Source organism: Tyto alba, unplaced genomic scaffold, assembly GCF_018691265.1.
Source record: "Tyto alba isolate M040663 unplaced genomic scaffold, T.alba_DEE_v4.0 Super-Scaffold_28, whole genome shotgun sequence".
In the NCBI taxonomy this organism is placed as follows: domain Eukaryota; kingdom Metazoa; phylum Chordata; class Aves; order Strigiformes; family Tytonidae; genus Tyto; species Tyto alba.
In genome coordinates this window covers 8,126,436-8,152,407 of record NW_024881302.1, presented here as the reverse complement: position 1 = coordinate 8,152,407, position 25,972 = coordinate 8,126,436, and the positions used below count along the sequence as shown (strand labels likewise).

At 36.8% G+C, this 25,972-nt stretch overlaps 1 protein-coding gene across 5 annotated transcripts in view; it reads left to right on the top strand.

Moving 5' to 3' along the window:
- The window catches only part of LOC104361077 (transformation/transcription domain associated protein), a 102,458-nt gene extending 77,365 nt beyond the window's left edge, over nt 1-25,093 (top strand). For all 5 annotated transcript variants that reach the window (XM_042798357.1, XM_042798358.1, XM_042798359.1 and 2 more), the window contains 10 exons: nt 37-201; nt 2,543-2,633; nt 4,186-4,385; nt 5,152-5,413; nt 13,867-14,092; nt 14,619-14,836; nt 18,394-18,578; nt 20,267-20,470; nt 21,454-21,648; nt 23,859-25,093. In XM_042798357.1, coding sequence (XP_042654291.1) covers nt 37-201; nt 2,543-2,633; nt 4,186-4,385; nt 5,152-5,413; nt 13,867-14,092; nt 14,619-14,836; nt 18,394-18,578; nt 20,267-20,470; nt 21,454-21,648; nt 23,859-24,143 — 2,031 coding nt within the window. In that variant the 3' untranslated portion in view covers nt 24,144-25,093. The remainder of the gene's footprint in view (nt 1-36; nt 202-2,542; nt 2,634-4,185; nt 4,386-5,151; nt 5,414-13,866; nt 14,093-14,618; nt 14,837-18,393; nt 18,579-20,266; nt 20,471-21,453; nt 21,649-23,858) is intronic.
- The last annotated feature ends 879 nt before the right edge of the window (nt 25,094-25,972 follow it).

Here is a 25,972-nt window from a genome sequence, read left to right as displayed (position 1 = left end):
TAAGTGCTGAGATGTACTCCTGAATTTCTGTTTTAGGTTCTTTGGCTACTGAGTTTTGATGATGATAAGAACACTTTAGCAGATGCAGTAGACAAGTACTGTATTGGTGTCCCACCCATTCAGTGGTTGGCCTGGATTCCACAGCTGTTGACATGCCTTGTTGGCTCAGAGGGCAAACTCCTTCTGAACCTCATTAGTCAGGTACAGAAGATAATCACTAATTCTTTATTGTCTGTAATTTTTGTTTTCAAGATGAGATACAAATATTTTTCCAAGCAAATTAAGAAAATGCCAAGCTTTAAAAATGCTATTGTTTGCAACTGTTGATGAGTTAAAAATGGTAATTTCTCTCTATAAGTAGAGTATTTTAAATTTCAAAGTGAGTGTTACTTAATGAGATTGAAACCAATGAAACTGTATGCCATATGTGCATGAGGCAATATAACTTTCCCTCTGGAATGCTATTTATTACATTTTTGTGAACGTTATCAAAGACATTTAGAAATATATAGTTAAATGCTTGTAATGTTGGAGAAGGAATGAAGAATTGCTAGCTTCAGTGACTAAAGGACAAACTATTTCACTTTGTTTTGTATTAGACTTGATTTTAAAAAACAAGATTCTGTCTGCCACCATTAGAAACCTTCACCGGGGCTTTGTAACTTTTCGCTTGAAGTTTAGCATGACAAATAATTAGACAAATAAGGATAAGGTTTAGGGAGTTAGAATAAGAAGCTGACTTCCTGGATTTCTGCCTCTGAACTGACAGATACGAGTTTTGATTAATCATGCTTTGGGTTTTGAAGATTTTACTGCCTATTGCTGTCTGCTCTGAAGCAGAATCTAAGAATAGCATATATACCGGTATTGGTAAAAAGTTGGTTTAAGCCTGTCTCACCACCCTCACAATAAAGAATTTCTTCTTTATATCTAACCTAAGTCTGACCGCTTTCAGTTTAAAAGCATTACCCCTCATCCTATCCCTACACTCCCTGATCAAGAGTCCCTCCCCATCTTTCCTGTAGCCCCCTTTAAGCACTGGCAGGCCGCTATAAGGTCTCCCTGGAGCCTTCTCTTCTCCAGGCTGAACAACCCCAACTCTCTCAGCCTGTTCTCACAGGGGAGGTGCTTCAGTCCCCTGATCACCTTTGTGGCCTCCTCTGGAGCCGCCCCAGCAAATCCATATCCTTCTTACCTTGGGGGCCCCAGAGCTGAACTCAGTACTCCAGGTGGGGTCTCATGAGAGTGGAGCAGAGGGGGAGAATTCCCTCCCTCGACCTACTGGCCACACTTCCCTTAAATCCAACCTTATCCTGGGCTGCATTCTGGGCTGCAAATGCAGATTGTCAGGTCATGTTTTCATCTACCAACACCCCCAAGTCCTTCTCCACAGGGCTGCATTCAATCCACTCTTTGCCCAGCTTGTGTATGTGCTTGGGATTGCCTTGACCCATGTGCCAGACCTTGCACTTGGCTTTGTTGATCTTCATGTGGATCACAGGGGCCCACCTCTCAAGCCTGTCCAGGTCCCTCTGGATAGCATCCCTTCCCTCCAGAGCATTGACCACACCACACAGCTCGGTGTCATTGGGGAACTTGCTGAAAGTGCACTCGATCCCCCTGTCCATGTCACTGACAAATATGTTAAACAGCTCTGGTCCCAACACTGACCCCTGAGGAACGCCACTCGTCACTGCTCTCCACTTGGACATCGAGTAGTTGACCACTGCTCTTTGAGTGTGACCATCCAGCCAATTCCTTATCCAAAGAATTCCTTATCCAGTATCATATTACTGAACACTTAAATGCCATTGCACAATTTCCACCAGTTACCATACCCATTTGGATGGCGAAGGATTCCATGATTTAGTAAAATTGTGGCTGGGAGAAGCCTCTAATAACGTTTTAAGATGTGCTCTATTGTGGGTAGTACTTAGACACGTCATTTCTTTCCTTTAATAGATACTGAGATTTACAGATTTTAAAGGGGATGCTGAATGTTAGTATCTCTAACTTTTTTTTTTTTTTCCTTCTTTTAATGGAAGACATAAAATCATTTTTATTTTTGAGCGAAATTGGTATCCCCCTTACATTAAGTGTCACAACTAGGTGGAATAAAGTTACTCTGTAATGGGCCTTCTTATCAAGTATCATGGGGCTCACTAGGAATTGTGGCCTAATTTAAAGACTAACTGATGTCATTATATTTGTTTTTTTTCCATTATGTACATGAGTAGGATCTCTGAGCTGACCCAGGTGGTACTCTGGCATTATGCTGTTTTCAGGTTTATTAGGCAATATGATCTGGAAGCCCTAAGTAGGTAATGCCTTAACAGTGTGTGTAGGGAGTTACCATTTCATCCTCTTTAGGCTTCTGTTACTGAAAGAATCTTTAATTTCTTATTTTTTCCACAAGCTGTTATTTAAAACAGGGAGCTGATTATTACTGAATTACACTCACAAAGAGAGTCTGTATGTGTTGATCTGATCCATAGTCAGTTTTCCATAACTGAGAAATATGTATATGTGTATCTCCAAATAGGTGGGAAGAGTCTATCCCCAAGCTGTCTACTTCCCTATCAGGACCCTCTATTTGACCTTGAAGATAGAACAACGAGAGCGCTACAAAAGTGGTAAGCTTCATAATGATCAAATTGTTTGGGCTGTTTGTAACTTAGTTATTATTTTGAGTTTCACCTGATTTTACTGGGAAAATAGATTCTCTGAAAACATATCAACTTATCAACACTAAGGAAAAAAATTCTTAATAAACTTTGCTAGCATTACTTTGTTTCTGTGAAGTTAAATCTACAGATGGCTTGAGCTGTCTTGAATTTTCTTGAATAAAGTATTCACCAAGGAAAGTTTCATCTCCTTCATTCTCATGTCAACTTAATTATTGAGAGCCACATGTTCTTTACTGGGCTTTTATCTTAAAAAAATTGGTGGAGGGGTGGAAACCTCTTAGATTACAAATACAGAAAAGCATCATAGTTTTCTAAGATGTTCTAGTCTAATTTTTATTGGAAGCATGAACCATGCAGCATTCAGTTTCTTTTCAGATGAGCCAATTTAAAGATAATTTAACAAAAGATGTGTTCATGTAATTCAAGTGAGGTATACTGCTTTCTTTGAATAATCTGTACTTCAACGTATCCATAATAATTTCTTATGGTGAATCTTCAAGTAAAATGAACATCTAAGTTTACCCAAAATAAAATCAATTTTGGCTTTGAAGAAATGTTGGGAGCTGGGAGGAACATTAAGCAGCTTGCACAATACCTTTTTTTCCAAGAACAAATCCTATGTAGAATTGTTGTGTCAAATAATTCCACAGAATTTAGTTGTTCTTTTGTCCCATAGAATCTCATGGGAATCCCAGGAGAGCTACCTGAAGAACTCTGTCTTCTGTTCCTTATTCTTTGTAACAGAGTGCATTGTTTATTTAATTGCCCTTTTCACCTGGGAATCAGTTCACTGAATTTCTGCTTAGAATTTTGAAGGACACTTACTAAATAATGTTGTCTTTTTCTTTGGGTGCCCGTTTGGAGAAGGAGAGCATGCCCACATACCATAATACTTCACTGCATTCATATCCATCAGCAGAGGTTTCTGTGCCAAATTCTTGGTGTTGCCGCATTGCACAGTTAGTGATCACCAAGAAAATATTTTCGTAGTGGTTCTGCCACAAACTACTGCTTTGCCAGTGACTTGTGTGAAGTAATGGGGGATTATCTGATAAAGCAAAACTCTGTGCTTAATCACTGTCTGACATAGTTGTATAACTGATCTATTCATCACTAAAATACAACCTCATAACAATTCGTGTGTTGTTGGCACCATTGTGTTTACTCTACAGTTATGTGTGAGAGATCTCCCCATAAGGGAAGGAAGCAAATCCCCCATAATTTAAATTATTTGATCCTATATGTAATAACGTCAGTTACTTCAAGAGCACTACACTTCCAGTGCGGTTTTGAAGAGTGTTTATATTGCTCTAACTTTGGGAAGTCTGTACCACTGAACAGCATTTCGAACAACGTTTTCTTTCTAAAATCTACAATTTCTGTCTAAAAACCAAATTTTCCCAAACTTTCTGAAATTCAGTATGTCATACATGATTAATACTTAATGCAAATTGATTTTTTTAAGGTGAATTTATTTTTTAAATTTTCCACTTTACAGATTCTGGGCAACAGCAGCCAAGTTCAGTTGGAAATCAGTCCCACTCCGCCTCAGATCCTGGGCCAATCAGAGCCACTGCACCAATGTGGCGATGCAGCAGAATTATGCATATGCAGCGAGAATTACATCCAACACTTTTGTCTTCTCTGGAAGGCATTGTAGATCAGATGGTCTGGTTCAGAGAGAATTGGCATGAAGAGGTATCTGGCTTTAATACACCTTCACGTCTGTGTGTCATCTAAGGAAAAGTTAACTGTAAAATATTTAACTAAAATTATTTTTAAACATTAGAACATAGCTATTCGTTTTGATTAGTAAACTGATATATTTGTAGAACTGACTGTTCTGATTGGGATTCTAAGGAGCTTGTCTATTTCTGGAAGCAATAGAGAGGCTTCCCAAAGCTATTAATTTGGTCAACACCTCTAGGATTTATGCTGTGGCTGACAACTTACGTTCTAACTGAAAATTTGTATTTTTACACTAAGTTGCACAGATACCAGTTTCCTTCTTGATCTGTTGGTCTGTGACAGGTGGTGATTATTTTCTGAAGTTTGAATTATAACAGAGCAGATGGACATGCTACTCCACTTTTGTTATTTGCCTCTCAGAATGTCAGGCTATTCTGTTATGTCTGCCTAGCACAATGTTTGCAGAAGGATTCCTCGTATCACATCATTTTCTAGTGTATCAAAAATCTAAAGCTTAGCTGCTGTTAAGAGAGCAAGGTGTACTTCGTGATGCAGCATTTCCTCTGCTCAGTTTGTTCAGTTGCAGTGCTAATAAGAATCAGTGCTGTCATTCTGGTTGACCCTCTGATGTAATTTAAAAATACAGTTTTAATTAAATGTTTCTGAGAGGATAACTTTACCATATAAATTGCAGTTCAGGAATAAGTACTTAGTGTCAAATCAGAAGGCCTAATCTTCTTGACTTTTTTTTTTTTTTTCTTCCTCCGGTCCTCAGGTTCTCAGACAGCTGCAGCAGGGCTTGGCGAAGTGCTATTCAGTTGCATTTGAGAAAAGTGGAGCCGTTTCAGATGCCAAAATCACTCCTCATACACTAAATTTTGTCAAGAAGTTAGTCAGCACTTTTGGAGTAGGTCTTGAGAATGTCTCTAATGTGTCCACCATGTTTTCTAGTGCAGCCTCAGAGTCACTAGCTAGGAGAGCACAGGCAACAGCTCAAGATCCTGTCTTCCAGAAGTTAAAAGGGCAATTTACAACAGGTAAATGTCTAAAATATTTTTTTAAATTTTATATTTAATCTCTGGAGAAATTTCCCCCCCAAAGTTCAACTGTGAAGGCATTGTGCTTTTTTATTATTCTTCCAATATATTTCCTGAGAGAAAGTATAGAAAACAGCACCTTTCTTTCATTCACAAAACCTGAAATAGTTTGTTACAGTCTTCTGTGTGGTAATAAAGATAATTCAAGTGGAAAACAGACCTCAGTATAGAGAATGAGTATACTGTTGTATTTTTATTACCTAAAACTGTGTTCATATCAGATATGTGTTTAAAGATAAATTTGATTACTTCACCATAATTTTGCAATTTGCGTAGAACTGCCTGCTATAGATGAGGGACAATAATGATCTCTATTTTATGGTGATGCCAGAATTTAATGAAATTTTCACCCCAGAGCTCCAAACTGACAATATTGTGTGAAGTCTTTCAAATCAGTCCACTGCTGATGAGTATGGTTACTTTAGTGTTTTGGACAACTAGATCATAAATTCTATTACACAAATTTACATTATTGTTAGGTAAATTGCATCAATAACTTTAATCAGATCTAATAAAAAAGATACTTAAGGGAAGTAGCTTTTTTGCTTCATTTGTTTTCTCTTTTTCAATGGAGTTACATGTTTGAGTATCTGATGTTGATTTAAAATTCTAAGAAAAGCTTGTGTACAGTAAAGGCTGGGTTTGATATATTTGATGAAAAGTGTTAAAGCCATGCAGCTGTATATGACAGAAGGTGACACTGGCATCAGTGTTTTGGATTGCCAGGATTTTGAGTTTTGCATCTGCATAAACTACATCAGCTTTAGATAACGGTAAAATTAGATTAAAATTAATAGTTAAATATAGGTGTTGGTATTTTTTTAACAGATGAATTCAAACTTAATAGTTGTTCAAAACTGGAAAGATAGAATTTTTGTGAAGAGCTGAGTTTTCATCTTTTTTCTGAATCTACTTTTCCCTTTACCCTTCTGGGATTCTGACTTAGATGATTTTAGCATGAGTTAAAGCTCTATCATCTTAGCTTTTACAGTGATTTTTAAAAACATCCCTTTTCCACATCAAGTTGATTCCTCTGCAAAAGTGAATCTTGCATTGAAAAGTTATTTTAAGAATTTTAAGAATTCCAAGTTACATAAAGTTGCCTTAACTTCAAATTATTTGAGGTCAACACAGCTATTGAGAATTTACAGAGTTTGACAAGTAGATTTGTGGTGTTTTTTCAAGCTTTTTACTGATAATGTTGTGAAAATAAGAGAGCTGATGGGAATCTTGTGAAAGTAACTCAGTTGTAGATACGACCTACATCTCTTGTGTACATGATGTATTGCATGATGTCCTTTTTGAGGCACAAAAGTTGCATGACAGCAGATAATGAAAGTCCTGAACCATATGATTAAATTTTTAATGGATGAAGTGTAGTAGGGAGGGAAATGAAAGTAGAAGCGTTCTGTGTGTCCTTAATGGGAATATACAGGGGGAGAAAAAAAAAATTATTGTGCAATGATTAACGGGATACAGTTTAACAAGTCCAAATGGTGGATTCTGTACCTAGGACGGAGTAACACTGGGCACAAATATAAATTGGGAGAGGAGTGTCTGGAGTGCAGCCCCTGCAGAAAGGGATTTGGGGGTGCTGGGCACCAACAGGCTCAGTGTGAGCCAGCCATGTGCCCTGGCAGCCTGGGGGGCAAACCCCATCCTGGGGTGCATTGAGCACAGCGTGACCAGCTGGTCAGGAGAGGGGATTATCCCACTGTGTTCAATGTCGGTGCGGCCTCACCTGGAGCACTGTGTGCCGTGCTGGGTCCCACAGTTTAAGAAGGATGTGAAGGTCCTTGAGTGTGTCCAGAGGAGGGCAAGAAAGCTGGTGGAAGGGCTGGAAGGAACGTCCTGTGAGGAGTGGCTAGGGGTTTTAGGTTTGTCTAGTTTGGAGAAAAAGAGGCTGAGGGGTGACCTCATTGCTCTGTGGAGCTTCCTGGGGAGGGGACAAGGAGAGGGAGGTGCTGAGCTCTTCTCCCGGGCATCCAGCAATAGTATACATGGGGATGGTTCAAACCTGCACCAGGGGAGGTTTAGGCTAGACATTAGGAAGCATTTCTTTACTGAGAGGGTGGTTGAACACTGGAACAGGCTTCCTGGAGGGGTGGTTGATGCCCCAGGCCTGTTGGAGTTTGAGGCATTTGGACAATGCCCTTAATAACATGCTTTAACTTTTGGTCACTCCTGAATTGGTCAGGCAGTTGAACTAGATGATGGTTGAAGATGCCTTCCAACTGAAATACTCTGTGCTACATTTAATACAAGTTTGGACTTGTTTTTCATTTTTAATAATGGTTTATATGTCTTTACATTGCAATAGTAGTGTAGCCATTTTTTTTTATTGCTATAAGTGTTGATATGCTCAGTTTTTGTTGGATTTAAGTTACTTTTGGTCTGTCATAGTACCTTGCTTCCTTTCCTTTGAGTGTAGAGAGATCTGGGATTTCAGAACGTGTAAAGGAAAACTAAATACAACACCAGGTTCAAGTCTGCAAAATCTAAAGTAATGTTTCAGAATGTTTCTAGAGAAACAATTAAGAAAGTTTAATTACAATTCCATTATATTTTTTAGCTAAAACTAAAATGGAGAGAATTTTTTGCATGTCTGTAATATATAAATGACGGTTAAGGTTTTCAGTTTTGCTGTCTAATCACAGAATTTATAAAGGATTATGTGGATCAGCATAGACCTGGAGACAAAAATCATGTAAAGTCATCAAATGGAACGTGTTTCTTAGTAAACTGCAGTTTAATAATAAGTAATTGCTTTCTGTATTTTTTTTGTCGAAGAGTTCGTGTTTTATTTTTCAAGTATGATTAAACATGAATGTCTACAGGATTAAAATAACTATTTTGCTTAGTGCTAGATTTGATTTTAATAAATTCAGTGTTTTAATTCACAAATGAAGTGTGGGAAGACAATAAATTAAACTGATCAATATACTTACGCATTTTTGTAATTTAATTCATTATGCAGAAAATGAGTTTCTTATTAATTTTGTAATAACAGTAAAATGTACATAAATAAATTAATAGGATTGTAATTACTGTACTGAAGATAGAAAAGGCTGTTTTAACATAATGAGAAACCATTTGTAAATCTGTGTCCTTTTGTCACGCTAGAACATTCATGTTTGTTTTTCTGATTCTCAGTACCAGTTGCATTTAGATGATGGACAGATAATTACAGTGGTTGCCTTCCATTTCAAAAGTATCCAAGCTGAGGAGGTGTCTTGAAGTAAACTTTTTTCTTCAGTTATTTCCAGATTAATGTTGGCAGCTATGTTTTATAGACACTTTAAACTGTGTTTTGTTGCGTAAACATTTTCACAACATCTGAGTTGCATCTTGATTCCTGTTTGGAGCCACTGGGGACTCTCACACCATTTCTTATATTCTAAATACTTTGTCTGCAGTAGTCTGGACCGTTGGAGCTTTGATAGGTCACCTTTTTCCATCCTAACATTATATATTTTAAAACCAAATTTTACTTTGAATTTTTTTTCTTGAACTTCAAATGCATAGTTCTTTGACCCATCTGTTCTTTGTTCCTCCTCTCCTTTTCTTCTAAACCTTTGACATCAAAGAACAGGCAAACGATGAGAAATGCTCCCTTTGAGAGCTGTCTCAGCAGTGAAAGGAAGAGAAAAAGTACCTCAATTGTTCTTTTGTGGGCAGATGGTAGTTTAGAGTTTGGATCAGCTTCTTTCTGCAACCATCTCTCCACTCAGGCTGAATATGAATGGAAAATTCCAAAATATACTCTTAAAGGGCAAGATCATTTTCTTGAGAGTTTTGACACCCAGGACAATGAATTATTTACTGTGAATGGAAACTCCATAATCAGAAGGAAGCTTCTTGAAGCTTTTTAAAGGAATTTTCTTTTTTTTTCTTAAGCATAGCATTACATTGGTAGCTCTTCCTTTACTTCCCTTCTAATTTTTAGATAACAGGATGTTATCCAGGAAATCCAGATGAAGAAATTAGAGTTAACATCATATTTGACCTTGGTCTTGTTTTCGCAATCTTGGTTTTATGGGGCTGACTGATAAACCAGAAATCCTACTTCATATTTCTGCTTAACTGTCACTGAGGTTTTTCATGCTTGTTGGTGCTCCTCAGAAGTTCTTGTGAGATTAAAAAGAACCTTTGGGAAAGTGCAGAGCATGTAAATGTCTGAATAATAACTTCAAAAGCAAGACAGCTCTTCTCTCTTGGGCAATGCTTGGATCTTCTTCAGTATCATATGTATAAAGTATTTGAACTGTTCTGCAAAGCTAACCTTACATTTCAGTCCAAAATGTCATCTTACCTGATGTGTGTCCTGGGTCTTTAGTTGAAAATCCTTTGGTCATGAACTTTAAGTGATTTTGTCTATGGTCAGAACAATCTTTAAAAACCTGCAAATGAGCTAAAAGCATTAACTGATTAGTACAGTTTTCTGCCAGTGTAACAGAAGGGGTTTGTTTCAGTTGTTAAGTCTTTGGAGGTGTTTCCTTTTTCTGTTTTTTAATGGTATGTTAATGTTCTGTAGATCAATGGTTTTGAGGGGATAGAGGGTTCAACATTCTAATTTTGCTAACTAAAATGTATTCTTATTTTGTGTTGCTCCATGAGGAGTAATGGTACAGCCCTCATTCAGAAAGTATTAAGCTTTATCTAGTTGTGCTAAGAAACTTCAGGACTTTTTAGGTCTGTCTCACTGGCAGGAGGATTGTGCCTCCCTGTTTGACCTTTAATTGAGAGTGACAAGAACTTGCCAGTTATGCTGTGTTGGATGGATTCAGGTAGCAATTTTTGAGTCATTCAAGACTTTGAATTAATGTATTTTTTTGAAATACATATATCACACTTTACAATCTTTAGCAGCATTGAGAACAGAGAGCAAGCTTCCTCAGTTGAAATGCAGTCTGTAAAGTATCATGGTGTTCTGTGAATATCTCCATTAAAGATGAGGAGGTAAAGTTCCTATTCTGTTTAGGAAAAGATGGTATAAGCAGTAAGGTATTTTAGACCAGCATATGTTAGCTTGAAAAGATGTTCTGCAGTAGTAAGTACTGAAAAAACATGAATTCGTTTTAAACAGAAATACTATTTATATAGATTAAGATGTCTGCAAAGCAGAGAGACTTTGTACACAAATAATGTCTGGTCTTGTATTTCCCTTTCTTTCAGCCGAAGTGATTTTTCTTCTCAGATGGGCTCTCTGTGGCATGAGCAAAAATACTAATTGAACTCTGTTTTTCTCATCTGTCACTGGGAAACAAAACAACAGAAAAATCCTAAAATAGGCATTTCAACAAACTAGAGCTATTCTCGTGGTCAACTGAATGACTTTTTTTTGCAAGGAATATATATTGATGCATATTTTTACTATTTTGGTGATTCACATTAGCGCAAAAACTAGTTGCAATCTGGGGATACTGTCCTGGACTTCAGGGATTCAGGAGGTAAATGATTCAATAATTTTGTCACTTTCATTAAATGATTTACTCCCACTGCTCACTAGAGGGTAGGCTTGGGATTATAAGAAGAGTGTTTTATAGTGATATTGCAATAGATGCACTGCCCATACCAGGTAGAAAAAGAAAAGGCAATATTAGAGAGTTATACTAATTTCCAACATCTGTAAATATGAAACTGTATTTTTCATTATGGATTTTTTTCTTACAGAAGTGGAAAGGATTTTGTATATGCTATCTTTTTGCTCTGTTTTGGACTAGTAGACTGAAGACTTTCACTGAAAGCTTTTAGCATATCAGTTTGTTGTGGATACATAATGAAATATGCTGGGTTATGTGTTCTCTCATATTTTAAGTAACAGAATAGCAAAATGAAAGGAATCCTAGGTTGCATTATTTTATTTGGTAATAGCATCTTCCTGTACATGTAAAGAAGAGAACTTGGAGAAAAAGAGCGTATGTATAGAATTATATGAACTCTTCTGGCTAAAAGAACAAATGTTCTAAGCTTGTTTGTACAAGTATGTCTTGTGGATAATCAGAGTTTTGAGTGGTTTTAATTGTTGTTGAAAAGAAAATTTATATGTAGTAATTGCTGTGCACATGTACTTAATTTACTGTCAGCATACTTGCAGATAGCTGTTTGTAGCATATTTATGTGGTCAAGTTAATTTGTCCTCTGAGCAGCACTCATAATTTTTTTTAGTGGGATTTTTTGGGGTTGTTTTTTTCTTTTTGTCAATTTAGGAACATATTGTGTATACGTAACATGCTGAAATATAGATTCTGCATTTAAATTCAAACTAATTTTTGAGACTGTTAATTTTCTGTTGTATCAAGCCATCATGAAGATTCTATTTATTCTGCTTTAGCAGTGAATCTCAGAAATAGTGAATTGAGATTCTCTGTTTCTTTCTTGCTGTTGCGTTTTCACTCGTAACATGTTGAAGTTAAAATGGCATCTTTTAGACTCTAGTATAGAAATGCTTTTTAAAAATTAAAGTCTGTTACTTAACTTTCAGAATTTCGGATGCCATAACTAATGAGGTTTACAGAGAGAGCTGTTTATCTTCTAATCCCAGTGTGTTTGATCTCTCATTGTGGTACTGAAGTGCTGAACCATAATTTCATCTATGTGGTTTATTCATATTCCCTCTTTTGGGAAATTCATACACATTGATTGATTTATGTATGTATTTATTTGCTGTTTTCTGAAACTACAGTTGAGAGCATTGAATGGTCAATATTGCAGGGATTTCTGTTACAGAATTATTTGCATAGTGTATTGAAGACCATGTATTGACCTTGACAAAGTTCTTGCTTCACTTGCATGTGGGCTAAAGGAGATGGTTTCACAATGCAATACTGTTATGTTGCAAAGGAAAGAGCAGGCTGTTTGCATAATGTCATTTTTGCTTAGGCCGTCATATCTGTTCTTCCTGTGGTGGCATGTAATTGTTATCTAAGCCAGGAAAGAATAAGGAGAATTTTGTTGCAGCTCAGGATAGGAGGATAATATTAATAGCAATTTTAGTCCTTGTCCTGCAGTTGTTCACAGATTCTACACTGTATCTTCAGTTGAGGCTCTTTCATCCCTTTTAAAAGTAAGAAGCCTCTGCTGATTTTAAATAAATAAATCACTTTGAATGGAACAGGCAGAGAATTATAGTACTGGAATGTAAAATAAGCTTACTTTTCCTCTTTCACCAAATGATCTGGTCTAACCTAATCATTTGGTTTATTGCTGCTTGCTTTCTGTGTAGTCTGTCTGGTTGCAGTATATGGACAGTTAAATATAGTAATATTTAGAGTTATATTACAGAGTACTACATTCAGCTCTGGAGCCCCCCAAAACAAGAAGGACATGGACCTACTTGAGTGGGTCCAGAGGAGACCACCAAGATGCTCAGGGGACTGGAGCACCTCCCTTATGCGAACAGGCTGAGAGAGTTGGGGGTGTTCAGCCCGGAGAAGAGAAGGCTCCGGGGAGACCTTAGAGTGGCTTTACAGTGCTGAAAGGGGGCTACAGGAAAGGTGGAGAGGGACTCCCTATTAGGGAGTGTAGGGATAGGATGAGGAGTGGTTTTAAACTGAAAGAGGGTAGTTTGAGATTAGATGTAAGGAAGAAATTTTCCCCTATGCAGGTGGTGAGGCACTGGCACAGGGTGCCCAGAGAAGCTGTGGCTGCCCCCTCCCTGGGAGGGTTCAAGGCCCGGTTGGACGGGGCTTTGAGCAACCTGGTCTAATATGTTTTTCAAATATTTGCATGACTGTAAAACAGGAAAATCTTGGGAATTTCATTATTTACTAAATAACAATGTTTACAGAAAAGACGTAGCAGATTGTGACAGGTTTAAGTTATATATAATTTTAGAACTTTAGTAAAAGATTTTCTGTAGAGATGAAATATTCAACAGAGGCTGTCTTTTAAAGGCAGTACTGCTCTGTGTGTGTGTGTGTGTGTGTGTGTTCGCTTTCTACTGTTGAACTGTATGATTTGTTCTCCACCATCTAGTGTTATTGCTGTTGTATAATGCTATACCGATTATGCTGACTCTTCCTTAATGATTTTTATGTCTCTTCTGTGTTTGTCTGAACCTGCTAGTTTTAATTTGTGTTTAGGGCTCATAAGTAGCCATGTTTCACTGTTGGGCTTGCTTGGTAGTATGCTATTTTTTAATGTGTGAGTTGCTGATGTCAGTAGTTTTCTATTTTACTATAGTATTTGAGACCAATGTGATGCTTTTCTACATAACAGTCATGTGTGCTGTATGTGGGACTCCTTAAAGTATTTTGCTTGAGGGCATGTGGCTGAAAGAACCTCTTTGAAAATGCAAACTTCAGACACTTGACAGTTAAATACCTTATACAGAATTTGAAATGCTGAGGTTGTGTTTTTTTTGTTTGTTTGTTTGTTTTTTTTTTTTTAAGACTTTGACTTCAGCGTGCCAGGATCAATGAAACTTCACAATCTAATCTCTAAACTGAAGAAATGGATCAAAATTCTGGAGGCAAAAACTAAACAGCTTCCGAAGTTCTTCCTCATAGAGGAAAAGTGCCGCTTTCTAAGTAATTTTTCCGCTCAAACCGCAGAGGTAGAGATACCTGGAGAATTCCTTATGCCAAAGCCAACACATTACTACATCAAGATAGCAAGGTAACTTGAAAATACACTTTGGTAATTACAATTCTGAAAACAGGGAAGAAAATGAAAACCTCTTCTATCTGTCCACTCTGCAAAAGTAGTTGTCATGTGCATTTTGTATATTTAAATTATATATAAGGAGTCATACTTTGGTATAACACTTTTATTTTTTTATTTTGTCTTCCTTCAGTAATTTTACATTGCCTCACTAGGTTGTACTGTTACATGAAGAGTATATTTGGTTTACTTTTATGTTGATAAAAGCTGAGATTATTTTTTCTGTTGTAGTCAACAAAGGCACTATTTTTCAAAGTAGTGATACAAGTCTGATCTATTGATAAATTTTGCTTAAGAACAGTGTTTTCTTAAAAACAAACAAACAAAATCAAACAGAAGAGCTTTTTGACTACAAAATAGAAATCATGGCCTAGCTGGATAATAGAATTGTACCTTATAATACAGTTGCACTGCCTTATATCTTTGGTGTTTTGTTTTGTGTTTTTTTTTAATTTAGTTTTTTTTACTTTCTTCCTGATAGGTTTATGCCCAGAGTGGAGATAGTTCAGAAACATAATACTGCAGCTAGAAGACTCTATATCCGAGGTCATAATGGAAAGATTTACCCATACCTGGTAATGAATGATGCTTGCCTGACAGAGTCTCGTAGAGAAGAACGGGTATTGCAACTTCTTCGCCTCTTGAACCCCTGCTTAGAGAAAAGGAAGGAAACGACAAAAAGACATTTGTTTTTTACAGGTACTGAAAAGAGAGATTTTATATTATTTTTAAACGTGTTATAATTAAAGGTTGTAATGCTAAAGTTTTTGACAGCTACTCATGACTGATACTGAAGTTTTTGAATATTCAGAAGGTAAATTCACGTTTGTCTAGGTGATTAGTCTTTTCTGTCATTGTAACACCCCTCTGAAGAAGTAAAGTTGATTGCATGTGATCTAGGGTGTTTTTGCACGCATCATTATGGTGTAAAGTTCAGTTGTGAGTAACACTTATAAGGCAGAGGCGTGCCTGTTGCATCTGTTGCTATGGAAATGGAATACATGTACTTCGGAACAAACATTTAGAGACTATTGGAGAAGGACAGAACATAACTTCTTCTCCCCAAGTTGCAATATGTGAATATGTGATTTCTTTCACCTCTTCACATAAAACAGAGGAAGACAGTTTTTTGGTTTTGTTGTTTGGGGTGTTTTTGTTTTTGGTTTTTTTTTTTTTTTTTGTAGAGCTTTAAATTTGATGTATAGTTTCTGAATTCTCTGATATGAGAGCATACCTTTGTAATTTTTGAAGTAACTTTATATATCCTTCAGGATATATAAACTTTCAGTAATATTCACTAATTAGTTAGTTGTTGCCAAATAAAATCCATTCATAATCTAGATATTGGATGCAGGACTTCTTTTGAGTATACATCTATGATCCTGTGAATGGTTATTTGGTTTGGAGTGTGTGCTTTGCCAACAGCAGCACCTGGCAATACTTAAATGTTACAGAATTGACAAACATAATGGTAGGGAGGCCTTAATGAGGAGAGTTGAGGAGGGCTACAGTATGATTTATGTCTATAAATTTCCAAAATACTCATGTAATAAATAGATCACATCAGCATTTCAAAACAGAAACAGTGAACACACAGTCTTAATTCTCCCTTTCTTTGTGTATCTTGGCTTTTTCATGCATTGATTATAACTAACTCATTCATGAAATGAGAAACAGAGTAGATCAGTCTTGCCTGGCAACATACTTGATCTGTGATTCAAATACTAATGTAAATGCTTTAAAATAGTTAAACCATTTTGTTTTTGTCATGGATTGAGCTCAGAGGGCAACTGAGAACCATGCAGCTGCTCACTCCCTCCCTCCCCCCCCCAGTGCTGGGAAGGAGAAAGTAAAGCAAAGAGATAAGGAATTGAGATCAGGACATGGAGGGATGACTCACCCATTACAGTCACGGGCAAAAGGCAGACTTGTTAGGGGAAGAAAAAGGAACACAAATTTAATTCAGACACTAACAACAACACTTAACGGACAGAGTAGGACAATGAGAAACATTATCTCATCTTAGAAACGCCTTCTCCCCCACCCCTCACTTCTTCCCTGGCTCAGCTTTGCTCTCATTTTCTCTGCCTCCTCCCCCACAGTGATGCAGAGGGAAGGGAATGGGGCATGTGGTCAGTCCTGCCACTTCTTTCTCTACAGGGGTGGGGGAGGACTCCTCACATTCTTCCCCTGCTCCAGTGTGGTTTCCCTTCCATGGGAGATGATCCTCCACAAACTTTCTCTGACATGAGTCCCTCCCACAGGCCACAGCATTTCCATAGCTGCACCGGTGTGAGTCACCCCCACGTGTGGCAGTCCTCTCAGTGCCAACTGTCTACCACTGACCTTGGTGTTCGCATAGGTGTCTTCCTTGCAACTCCTCCTCTCAACTCCCCACTCCACCTCTCGGGTTCCCCTGCTTAAATATGTTATCACAGAGGCGCAGCCACTGTTGCTAATTGGCTCATCCTTGGTGCAGAGGTGAGTCTGACTTGGAGTCGGGGAGCTTCAAGAAGCTTCTCACAGGGGCCACTGCTGTAGCCCCCTCACCTGCTACCAAAAACCCTGCCACTCACACACAAACCCAACACAGTTTTCAAGATACTAAGGCTGTTGTCAGGTTCCAGCTTGAATCAGTGTAGTTGCTTCATATTAATATATAAATTCTTTTCATTTCAGAAGTTCAATAAATCACTTATTTGCTTCCTCTAAATGAGTTCTGTACACTGCATAAGTAAGTTCTAATAATCCCTGGTTGGTGAGCAGGAAATATATTATGGATAAGGGAAACTTTAATCAAAGATATAAAGACAAAGCTGCTACTTTGCTGTTGTCCTTTTAAAAAGTGCTGGGATCTGATTTTAAAAAAAAGTATGGTTTTATCAGTTCTCCTTTTTGGACTAGTAATATCTATTGACATGTAGTTGCCATCATGATCTTAGGTGGCCAGATGGTGCAAGTTGCACTTACAGAGCTAGAAATGCATATTTGAGTTCTAAGTTTAAAAAGATCAAAATGTACAAGTCAATAGATTTGCTATAACAAAAGGTAATTGTAGTATCTCTTCATATTTGAAGACAATTTTGCATCACTCTGGGACCGAAATAGCAAATGCAGTAGATAATACCTTGAAAGATATGATAAGCAAGGCCATTGATACAGAAATGCATCCTCTATATAACATGATCAGTGAAGTAATGCGTTTTCCTTCAAAGAGCTGTTTTTAAACTAGTGTTTTTGGAAATAATTCTGCATGTTGTGGTTTGATACTATTTGAAAGAACCTAAAGAACATTCATTTCTCTGCTGCCACAGGTTAATGGAAGCAAACCAGAAGAAAAAGCTTATTAAAACCCCTTCCTTCTGCAGAATACGTTTTCTTCTTTAAGACTGGAGAAATTACATTGAACAATTTAAATGCATTTTAACAAATTTTCCCTGTATTTCTGAGGTTAATTATTACAGCTTCTGAGAGAAATGATGAGAGAACAATTTTGGTGGTAACTAGAGATTGCTGTCAAACAATACAGTGTCACTGGAAAAGCTACCTATGGGAGAGGCCTTGTCTATGTTGATGTAGGTGGGGATGTGCATAAGACTCAGTAGCATGATAAATCTGTTGAGCACTGTGAAAGTGCAAATAGGGGTTTTGCAAGTTTACTGCTCATCAAAGAAAAGCTCAGTGGCTTGTTTTCTTATTATTGAGAATTTCCTTGTGTCTTCCCTATGCTATTTTCAAATAGTGTCATTTAAACGTGTACTCCTCAACTATTCCTCAGATTTTTTTTTTCCTCCAGTTTTTCTGAATCACTTCACCTTATTGAATTTAGTAGTTTTGTTCTTTAGAGTCATTTTTACTGACATAATGCCAGTGTCATGTCATTAGATACTACAAACCCACTTGCAACTGAACAAAATATTACCCTCTTTTCTGCAGATAAAGAAAAGCAGAAAGAGTAATGAGTGCTCAAATTTTTTTTGCTAATATAGTTGAGATGCTTCTGTTAAGATAAAAAAAATCTACTATCATACTTGCTTTCTTTTTAACTGAGCTTGCAAATTAGTTATGAGTGTAGTAATAAAATTTTCTCTTGATACACTTCAGTTGTTTATCACAATTGTGTTTTAAGGGCTGATATTTGCATGCTAATTCTTCATTTAGTATTTGGGTTATGGATTGACTATTTTGTTTTGTTTTTCTCTCTTTGGCCCCCTCCTCATCACTATGATCTCTCACCCTTCTCAAATCACTCCTAGTCCCTCGTGTTGTAGCAGTTTCTCCGCAGATGCGTTTGGTTGAAGACAATCCCTCTTCTCTTTCCCTGGTGGAGATCTATAAGCAACGCTGTGCCAAGAAAGGCATTGAGCATGACAACCCTATTTCTCGTTACTATGACAGACTGGCAACAGTCCAAGCACGGGGGACTCAGGCTAGCCATCAGGTATTAGAATATATAATGAATTTTAATCAAGGGCTTTTCTTCAGGACTCTACTATACTATGTCCAATCCCTCCCCTTGCTCTGACCCTTCACCTCTCATTAGATGTGAGACAGATATATTTTTCAGAGGTGGTGTTTTGTTATTTTGGGGGGTTTATTTTGGTTTTGCTTAATGTATTCTCGGAAACTCTTATATCTCTTTGTGTTTTAGGTTATCTTGGAAAGCTTCAGAAAAACTGTATTTGGTTTGCTCTAGGTTGTTTGGGTAACTGAGACTGAAAACAGACAAGGCATTGATTGTTTTTTGGCTCTTTCGTATAGTGCTTTGAAAATAATTCATTGATAACATGGGAAAAAGCATTTGTAATTTACATAAGTGGTTACAGCATGGTATGTGATGCAGGCTTCCCTATGTTCTTCTAATGTATCTCCTAAAATTGGCATGGGATTCATTTTATCTAAGTTGAATAGAAACAGCTAAGTAATCTCACCCTAATAAATGGTAGTACTCAGAAAGAACAAAGCTCCCTCTCTCTTTAACCTCCATCAAACATCCAATTGTGATAAATAAGGTTATTTTATGTTTTTTATCTTAAGGTTAATGCAAATTCTTACATTAAATGCTAGTCCCATTTCAAATGTAGCTATTAGAATATACACAGTATACAAGTATCACAGACATCATTTAGAGAAGCTATATTTGTAGGATTTCTTTGTTACAAAATAAAATGAAGTGTTACGTAACATCTGTTGCTATTTTGAGAATTTTTCCTTCAGGTTATAAAACTCTTGAACAGCCATTTAATTTAAGTCAGTAGGACTATCATGCTTTCTAGTGTAATAGAACAGATCCTAACTTTATTTCCTTTTCTAATTAATTAGGCTAGTATATGCTACAGTAATTAAATATTTTGGTAGATTGCAAATGTTTACATCTAGGGAAAAAATATTGCACAGTGTTTGCTTACAGGCCCAGTTGAATACAGCTCCCAGCTTTTATCTTTTTGTATTTTTGAGGTAATTTTCCTGCAATAATACATGATACGAATTACTTTACCCAGTGTCTTTCCTATCTTATGTAATAAAAATCCATTACCTTTTACCCTGTATATAAAGAAATATGCAGAAAGCCATCTTCAGGTTGTGTGCTTTGTAGGTCCCATGTATGATTTTGAATCTTGCCATTATGCTTAAAATAAATGATTTTATTTTAGTGCTGCAAAATGCATATCCAGCTTGAACTGAAGCTAGAAAAAAGTATGTTCCACTAGTTTCCCATAAGGAAGTGCAGCATCATGAGTTGAAAGTCTCTCTAGCTCACTTCTGATTTTCTTGAAAGTCTTGAATAGAAGGTATTTCAAATCAGGTTCTGTAACTTTTCAGTCTCAGGTTTTCTGACATGCCTGCGTGCAGCTCTCATGCTTACATGATTTTATCAAAAATTTAGTCTTTTCAGATAAAGAATATTTTCTAGCTGTGCAGAGGGTGGGCTAACAATGGACTATGTGTGTTTTGACAAAATAGTCAGGAAACAGTGTTGGATTGCAAGCGTCCATGTTCAGCATGTTTTTCTTAAAATGGGATACAGGAGTTGAGAGGTTAAGTTTCGTAGCTGCTTTTGGCATATTTGTCTGTTGCTAAGAAGTGTATTAAAAATGATCTCTTTCAACAATTATTTTTCATATATAGGTTCTCAGAGATATACTTAAAGAAGTGCAGAGTAACATGGTGCCACGCAGTATGCTTAAGGAGTGGGCTTTACATACATTCCCCAATGCTACGGATTACTGGACTTTCCGAAAGATGTTCACTATTCAGTTAGCCCTAATTGGCTTTGCAGAATTCATCTTTCATTTAAATAGACTCAACCCTGAAATGCTTCAGATTGCCCAGGTATGCTTTAGTTTGTTCTAGATGCATGCTGTCGTCTTTGATCAAATGGAAATTTGGATTATGCTTTTGAAATGAGTCAAAACGGTAGTTCAGCATATATAATTAACAGTGCATTTCAGTAGGCTTTTCATTTATATGTGATTGCACATCATCTAGGTAGTAATTTAAACTGCAATCCCCGTGGACATCAACTCTACCTTCTGTGGTGAGAATTTAGAACTTTGTCTGTAAAATCATTCTTGGATATTGAACTGTTCATGTAAATGACTGATAAGTCTCTATTTTTAGTCCTCATTCAAATATATTGGTTTGAATATATCTCTCTGACAAACAGATTTTTTTAAAAGATAAAATATAGAGAGCTTCATTTTCCTAAAGGGAAGTACCCTTTTCTAAATAACCTTTTTCTCTTTTCAGCATTGCCATCACGTCAAGCTACAACTGCTATTAATAGTGTTTTTTTCTGTTTTAACCCAACATTTAAAATGAGGATTGCCACCTTAGTAGGGCAAAGGTGGTATATATTAAAGTCTTAATGCCACTTTAATGCATGGAGGGCTATACTATGTGTAGCAATTGAGATTCTTTCATCCTTCTAGATAAGTGTTCAGTTGCTTACCCAGAGTGAACAACGTGTAAAGAATGGTTACCCAGAGCTGGGGTTACAGAGAATGGAGGTCTGTCTACCTGCATGGCTCCCTATAGGCCATGCTACAGAAGAATCTACTACTCAAGTTTGATATTACAAAAATGTGTATTTAGTAAGGGGATTTGGATGCACATTTTGAGAGAAATACATACCTGACTTCGTGCATGCTTTTAACTTTTTTGCTCAAAATTGTTTGACTGAAAGACTGAAAAGCTATTGGAGTACTATTTGTACTCTTGAGTATTAACAGTAAACAAAAATCCAACTTCTTTTGGTTTCAGTAATGAAAATATGTTCCTTTAATTACTTTTGTGTATCTTGCTCTTAAATCCAGGATACTGGCAAGCTAAATGTAGCTTACTTTCGCTTTGACATTAATGATGCTACTGGAGATTTGGATGCCAATCGTCCAGTTCCATTCCGGCTTACACCAAACATTTCTGAATTTCTTACTACCATTGGGGTGTCTGGTCCACTGACTGCATCTATGATTGCAGTAGCTCGCTGCTTTGCACAGCCAAACTTTAAGGTTTGTATGCCTTTTGGAAGGTTGTTTGTGGGCATGTTATATTTGACAGTTTACAGACTAAACAGCACTTTCTTGGTTGAGGTCTAGACTGAACAGTCTGTATTTGTTTTTAAATCTTACCCTAAGGTCATCACAAAGGCCAGCTGAAATGTTTGCAATTTGCCTTTTTGGAAATTACAGGAGGAAGATATGTGTCATTCTATCCTTAAATTAATTTTTTGTTCAAACGTGTTAATTCAGACTGATTGTTTCAGTGGTCTAGCCTCATAAATCCTTACAAATTCTGGCAGTGGAAAATAGTAAAATGACGAATGCAACATCATTTAGAATCTTCGTAATAATCTGTGAATAGAAATGTGCCTTGGCCCTTTGTTAGCAGAATAGAATGCTAAAGATACACTGTTACTTTGATGGATTCTAGCTCTTAGCAGTGTGTAGTTTTCTAAAGAACTTGTCTAACTTCCTCTTATATTCTAATGCTTTCCAAAAATGAGGCATCTTGCACTTAGGCAAGCAATTTGCACCAGAAAAACATTGCACGTACTGTAGTTATGGTGTTGAGCTTGTTACTTTTTAAAAGATGGAAAATATCGTGAAGTGATTTTTTCTTTACCTATAATACAGAAAGCTGTGTTAGAATATTTTAAAATAATTCATCATCTTACCTTACAAAGCCATTCTGCAAATGAATTTGCAGACATAGCCTGTAATTTCAGCATCTGAATGATGTATGCCCAATTAGACTTGCTGCATCAATTTGGTGCAGTACTGTGTGCAGTTTTGGGGGCCTCAATGTACGAAGGACAGCAGACTGCTAAAGTGTCTCCAGAGGAGGCTGACCAAAGTGGTGAAAGGTCTTGAGAGCAAGATTACGAGGAGCAGCTGAGGTCACTTGCCTTGTTCAGCTTGGAGAAGAGAAGGCTGAGGGGTGCCCTCATCACAGTCTACAGCTTCCTCAAGGGAGGTGGTGGAGGGGGAGATGCTGATCTCCTCTCTCTGGTGACCAACGATAGGACATGAGGAAGTGGAATGAAGTTGCGTCAGGGGAAGTTCAGATTGGACATTAGGAAAAAGCTCTTCCCTGAGAGGGTGGTCAGTTCCCTGAAGCAGGTTCCCCTGGGAAGTGGTCACAGCAGCAAAGCTGTCAGAGTTCAAGGAGGTCTGGATGACACTTTTAGTCATGGTTTAGTTTTAGGTAGTCCTGTGAGGAGCAGGGAGTTGGACTTAATGATGCTTACGGGTCCCTTCCAACTTGAGATACTCTGATTCTATGACTCCTTGAAGATCAGAGCACAGGTGCCCATTTATTCTTTTTGGAGTGATGTGTGCCCAGCTCCGATCAGGCATGTGGTAATTACTGCTTTAGGTTATTTATCTTTTGGGTTTAAGAGGGATGCTTTTTAACATTTTCTGCATTTATCTTTTTTACAGAAGTCCATAAATTATATTTAATGTGTGTTTGTATATGTTTTCCTAATACCTATATGTGTTATAAAATGTTTTAATTTTTATGTGCAACAGTGAATTCGACTCAGACTGGATACCTAAAAGTTTGTTTTAGAAGCTCAAGACTGTTGGAGTTGACAGGTTAATGTTAGTAACTCAACTCAGTGCTGAGAAAAAATAGGAAACTATTTGTTAAAGGCATTTGTTTTCATTGAAGGGTTGAACCGGCCTATATATAATATTTATGTACATATATATATATATTCTATACATATGTAAGTATGTTGCAATGTTCTTTCCCTGTTTGGCAGAAAACACTATTCTCTGAGAGCGTAATCACTGTGCAAAAAAAAAACCCCAGCTTTGCAAAGCACTCTTAGTCTTTGCATGAGGCTTCTGTGTAGGGGGGTGTGTGTATGTGTGAAAAGTCATAAATTTAGTGGTGTCATTTAAAAATATAATATACATGACTGTGTATGAAGATCTTTGTATATGTTACATAGTTTATGTGTTGTTTTTTTTTTTTTTTATTTCTGTGGGAGTCACTGTGTTGTGTTTTCATAATGAAAACTTTTTATGAAAAGAAAAACCTTGAGAGGAAATAATAAAGACAGTTGGAAACCACACTCACCTTGAAAACACTGAGATTGCAAAGTGGGACCAAAATTGTCAAAATGCTGTTGGCTAAAATCTGGTTACCATTCTATAATCCCTGATAGTTCTGTGAATTAAATATAATAGTCTGATTTTTCTCCTTCATATAGGTTGATGGCATCCTAAAGACTGTGCTACGGGATGAAATAATTGCATGGCACAAAAAAACACAAGAGGATACTTCCTCTCCACTCTCAGCAGCTGGGCAACCTGAAAATATGGACAGCCAGCAGCTCGTTTCACTAGTTCAAAAAGCTGTTACTGCTATCATGACTCGACTTCATAATCTTGCTCAGTTTGAAGGAGGAGAAAGCAAAGTCAACACTCTGGTAGCAGCTGCAAATAGCTTGGATAATCTGTGTCGTATGGATCCTGCCTGGCACCCCTGGCTGTAACTTGAAATTTTCAATAGCTTTTTTTGCTGCTGTTTGTGGTGTGAGCCATATATTGTGTTAAGAAAATGTGAAAAAAGCTTTCCAGACCATGGCTTACCTGTCAAACTGCTTTTTATCAGTCTTCATTTTAATTGTGTTTACAGTAATATGACAATTTTACTGTTTTTACTTTCACAAGGGGACATTTCCTCCTGTTTAAAAAAAGATTGTTTAGTATGCAACAACAGCTTTCACAGATAGTTTAAAATGAAGAGAAGAAACTTAAATAATACACAGAAAAATCTTATTTTATGATGAGGACTATAAAACTAGCACTGTTAGATTTAGGGTCTGCCATTCCTAATAACCTGCAGTATGTAATTTTTTTTTTTATATGATAGTAATTTAAAAAAAAAAAAAAAAGACGGTATTCCCAGTTACTGAATTTTACTTTATGAAATTTTACTTAATCACTGTTCATTCATTATACCACATTGAAGGCACAAATAAATACTCTTCTTTTAAGTTTGCTTCAAATTTACATGAGCAAAGTTGGTTTGTACAGAGAATTTTGTACCAATTGTATAGAGGTGACTTTTTGTTAGGCACTGAGAAAATGATGATCAAATTGTGCTAGCTTTTCTTGGAGCACAAGCTATGTACAGTAAAAGTGTAAACCATTTAGGATGTTTAGTTGTGGACAGTGTTTGTGGGGGGAAGTCATCCTTTGATACATGTATTTGGCTGTAATAGATAACAACAAGTAAAATCTTACAAAGTTTTTTTTTTTTAGTGTTTAGAATTACAACAGCTTCTTTAGAATGAATCTGTTTCTTTGTAATTTAAGAAAAGATCGGTTTAATGTTTTACTCGTCTTTCTGTTGTGTTAGCATTTCTATAAAACTTTGGTGTTGAGAATGTTAAATTTGTACAGAGTGATTTTTTCAAAATAAATATTTTGTAAAACTCTCTATGGTATTAATTCTATTTAGAATATTTTTAATATAATACTGCAGACTAAACAGGAAAGACTGAATAGCTGATGCAATCTTAAATGAATGGAAGCAGCCTATATGTTTAAAGGGTGATGACTGTATTAATATGTGAATGTGATGTTCTCATGTGTGGTGTTGAATTTCTTTACAGAAGACCTGCAAATAGGAAGCATGTATTTGTCAAAAGTTTCTTCATTCAGTGTACAGTCCTTCTTGCTAGCCAGTCAATTAATACATTAACCATCCATTTTCTAGAAGTCTTTCTTTAGGCAGAGTAGTCTATTTTGTATCTACAAGAAAATCAGCTTTTATGTAATTGTTTAGAGGTCAAGATTATATCTGCAAATGAATTCTATTGGGGATTTCTGCTGTTCCCACAGAAGCAAAGATGATCTTGATTGCTGCAGCAGAGGATGGGTCTGAGTTATTTTGTTATTATTTTTTTTATAACAAACAGTCAACAAGTTCGTTAGAGATTTCAAAATAACGAGAGGCATAATTGAATTTAATCCCCACCATTCAGTACTGTCTGTGAGCCAAGGGGAATTTCTAAAAGCCAATATGATGACTTTTCCTGGGTGGGTGAGCTCACCTACAAGTTGAACAACATCTAACTCGCAGGTTACCTGTAGATCAAGGCTTGCGGTAGGTATGACTGTGATCAAGGAATTATTTAAAAACAAAGCAACGCACTTTCCATAGGTCTCTTGTGGAGTTGCAAAAAGATTTGTTCCTTTCATCTCTGCACCCATTAGCAGAACCAGTGAATTGATATGAACTTGAGTGTCATCATTATTGAAAAGTGCATGTGCCTCTCTACTGTACATATTATGCGAGAGTTCTGCTAACACCATA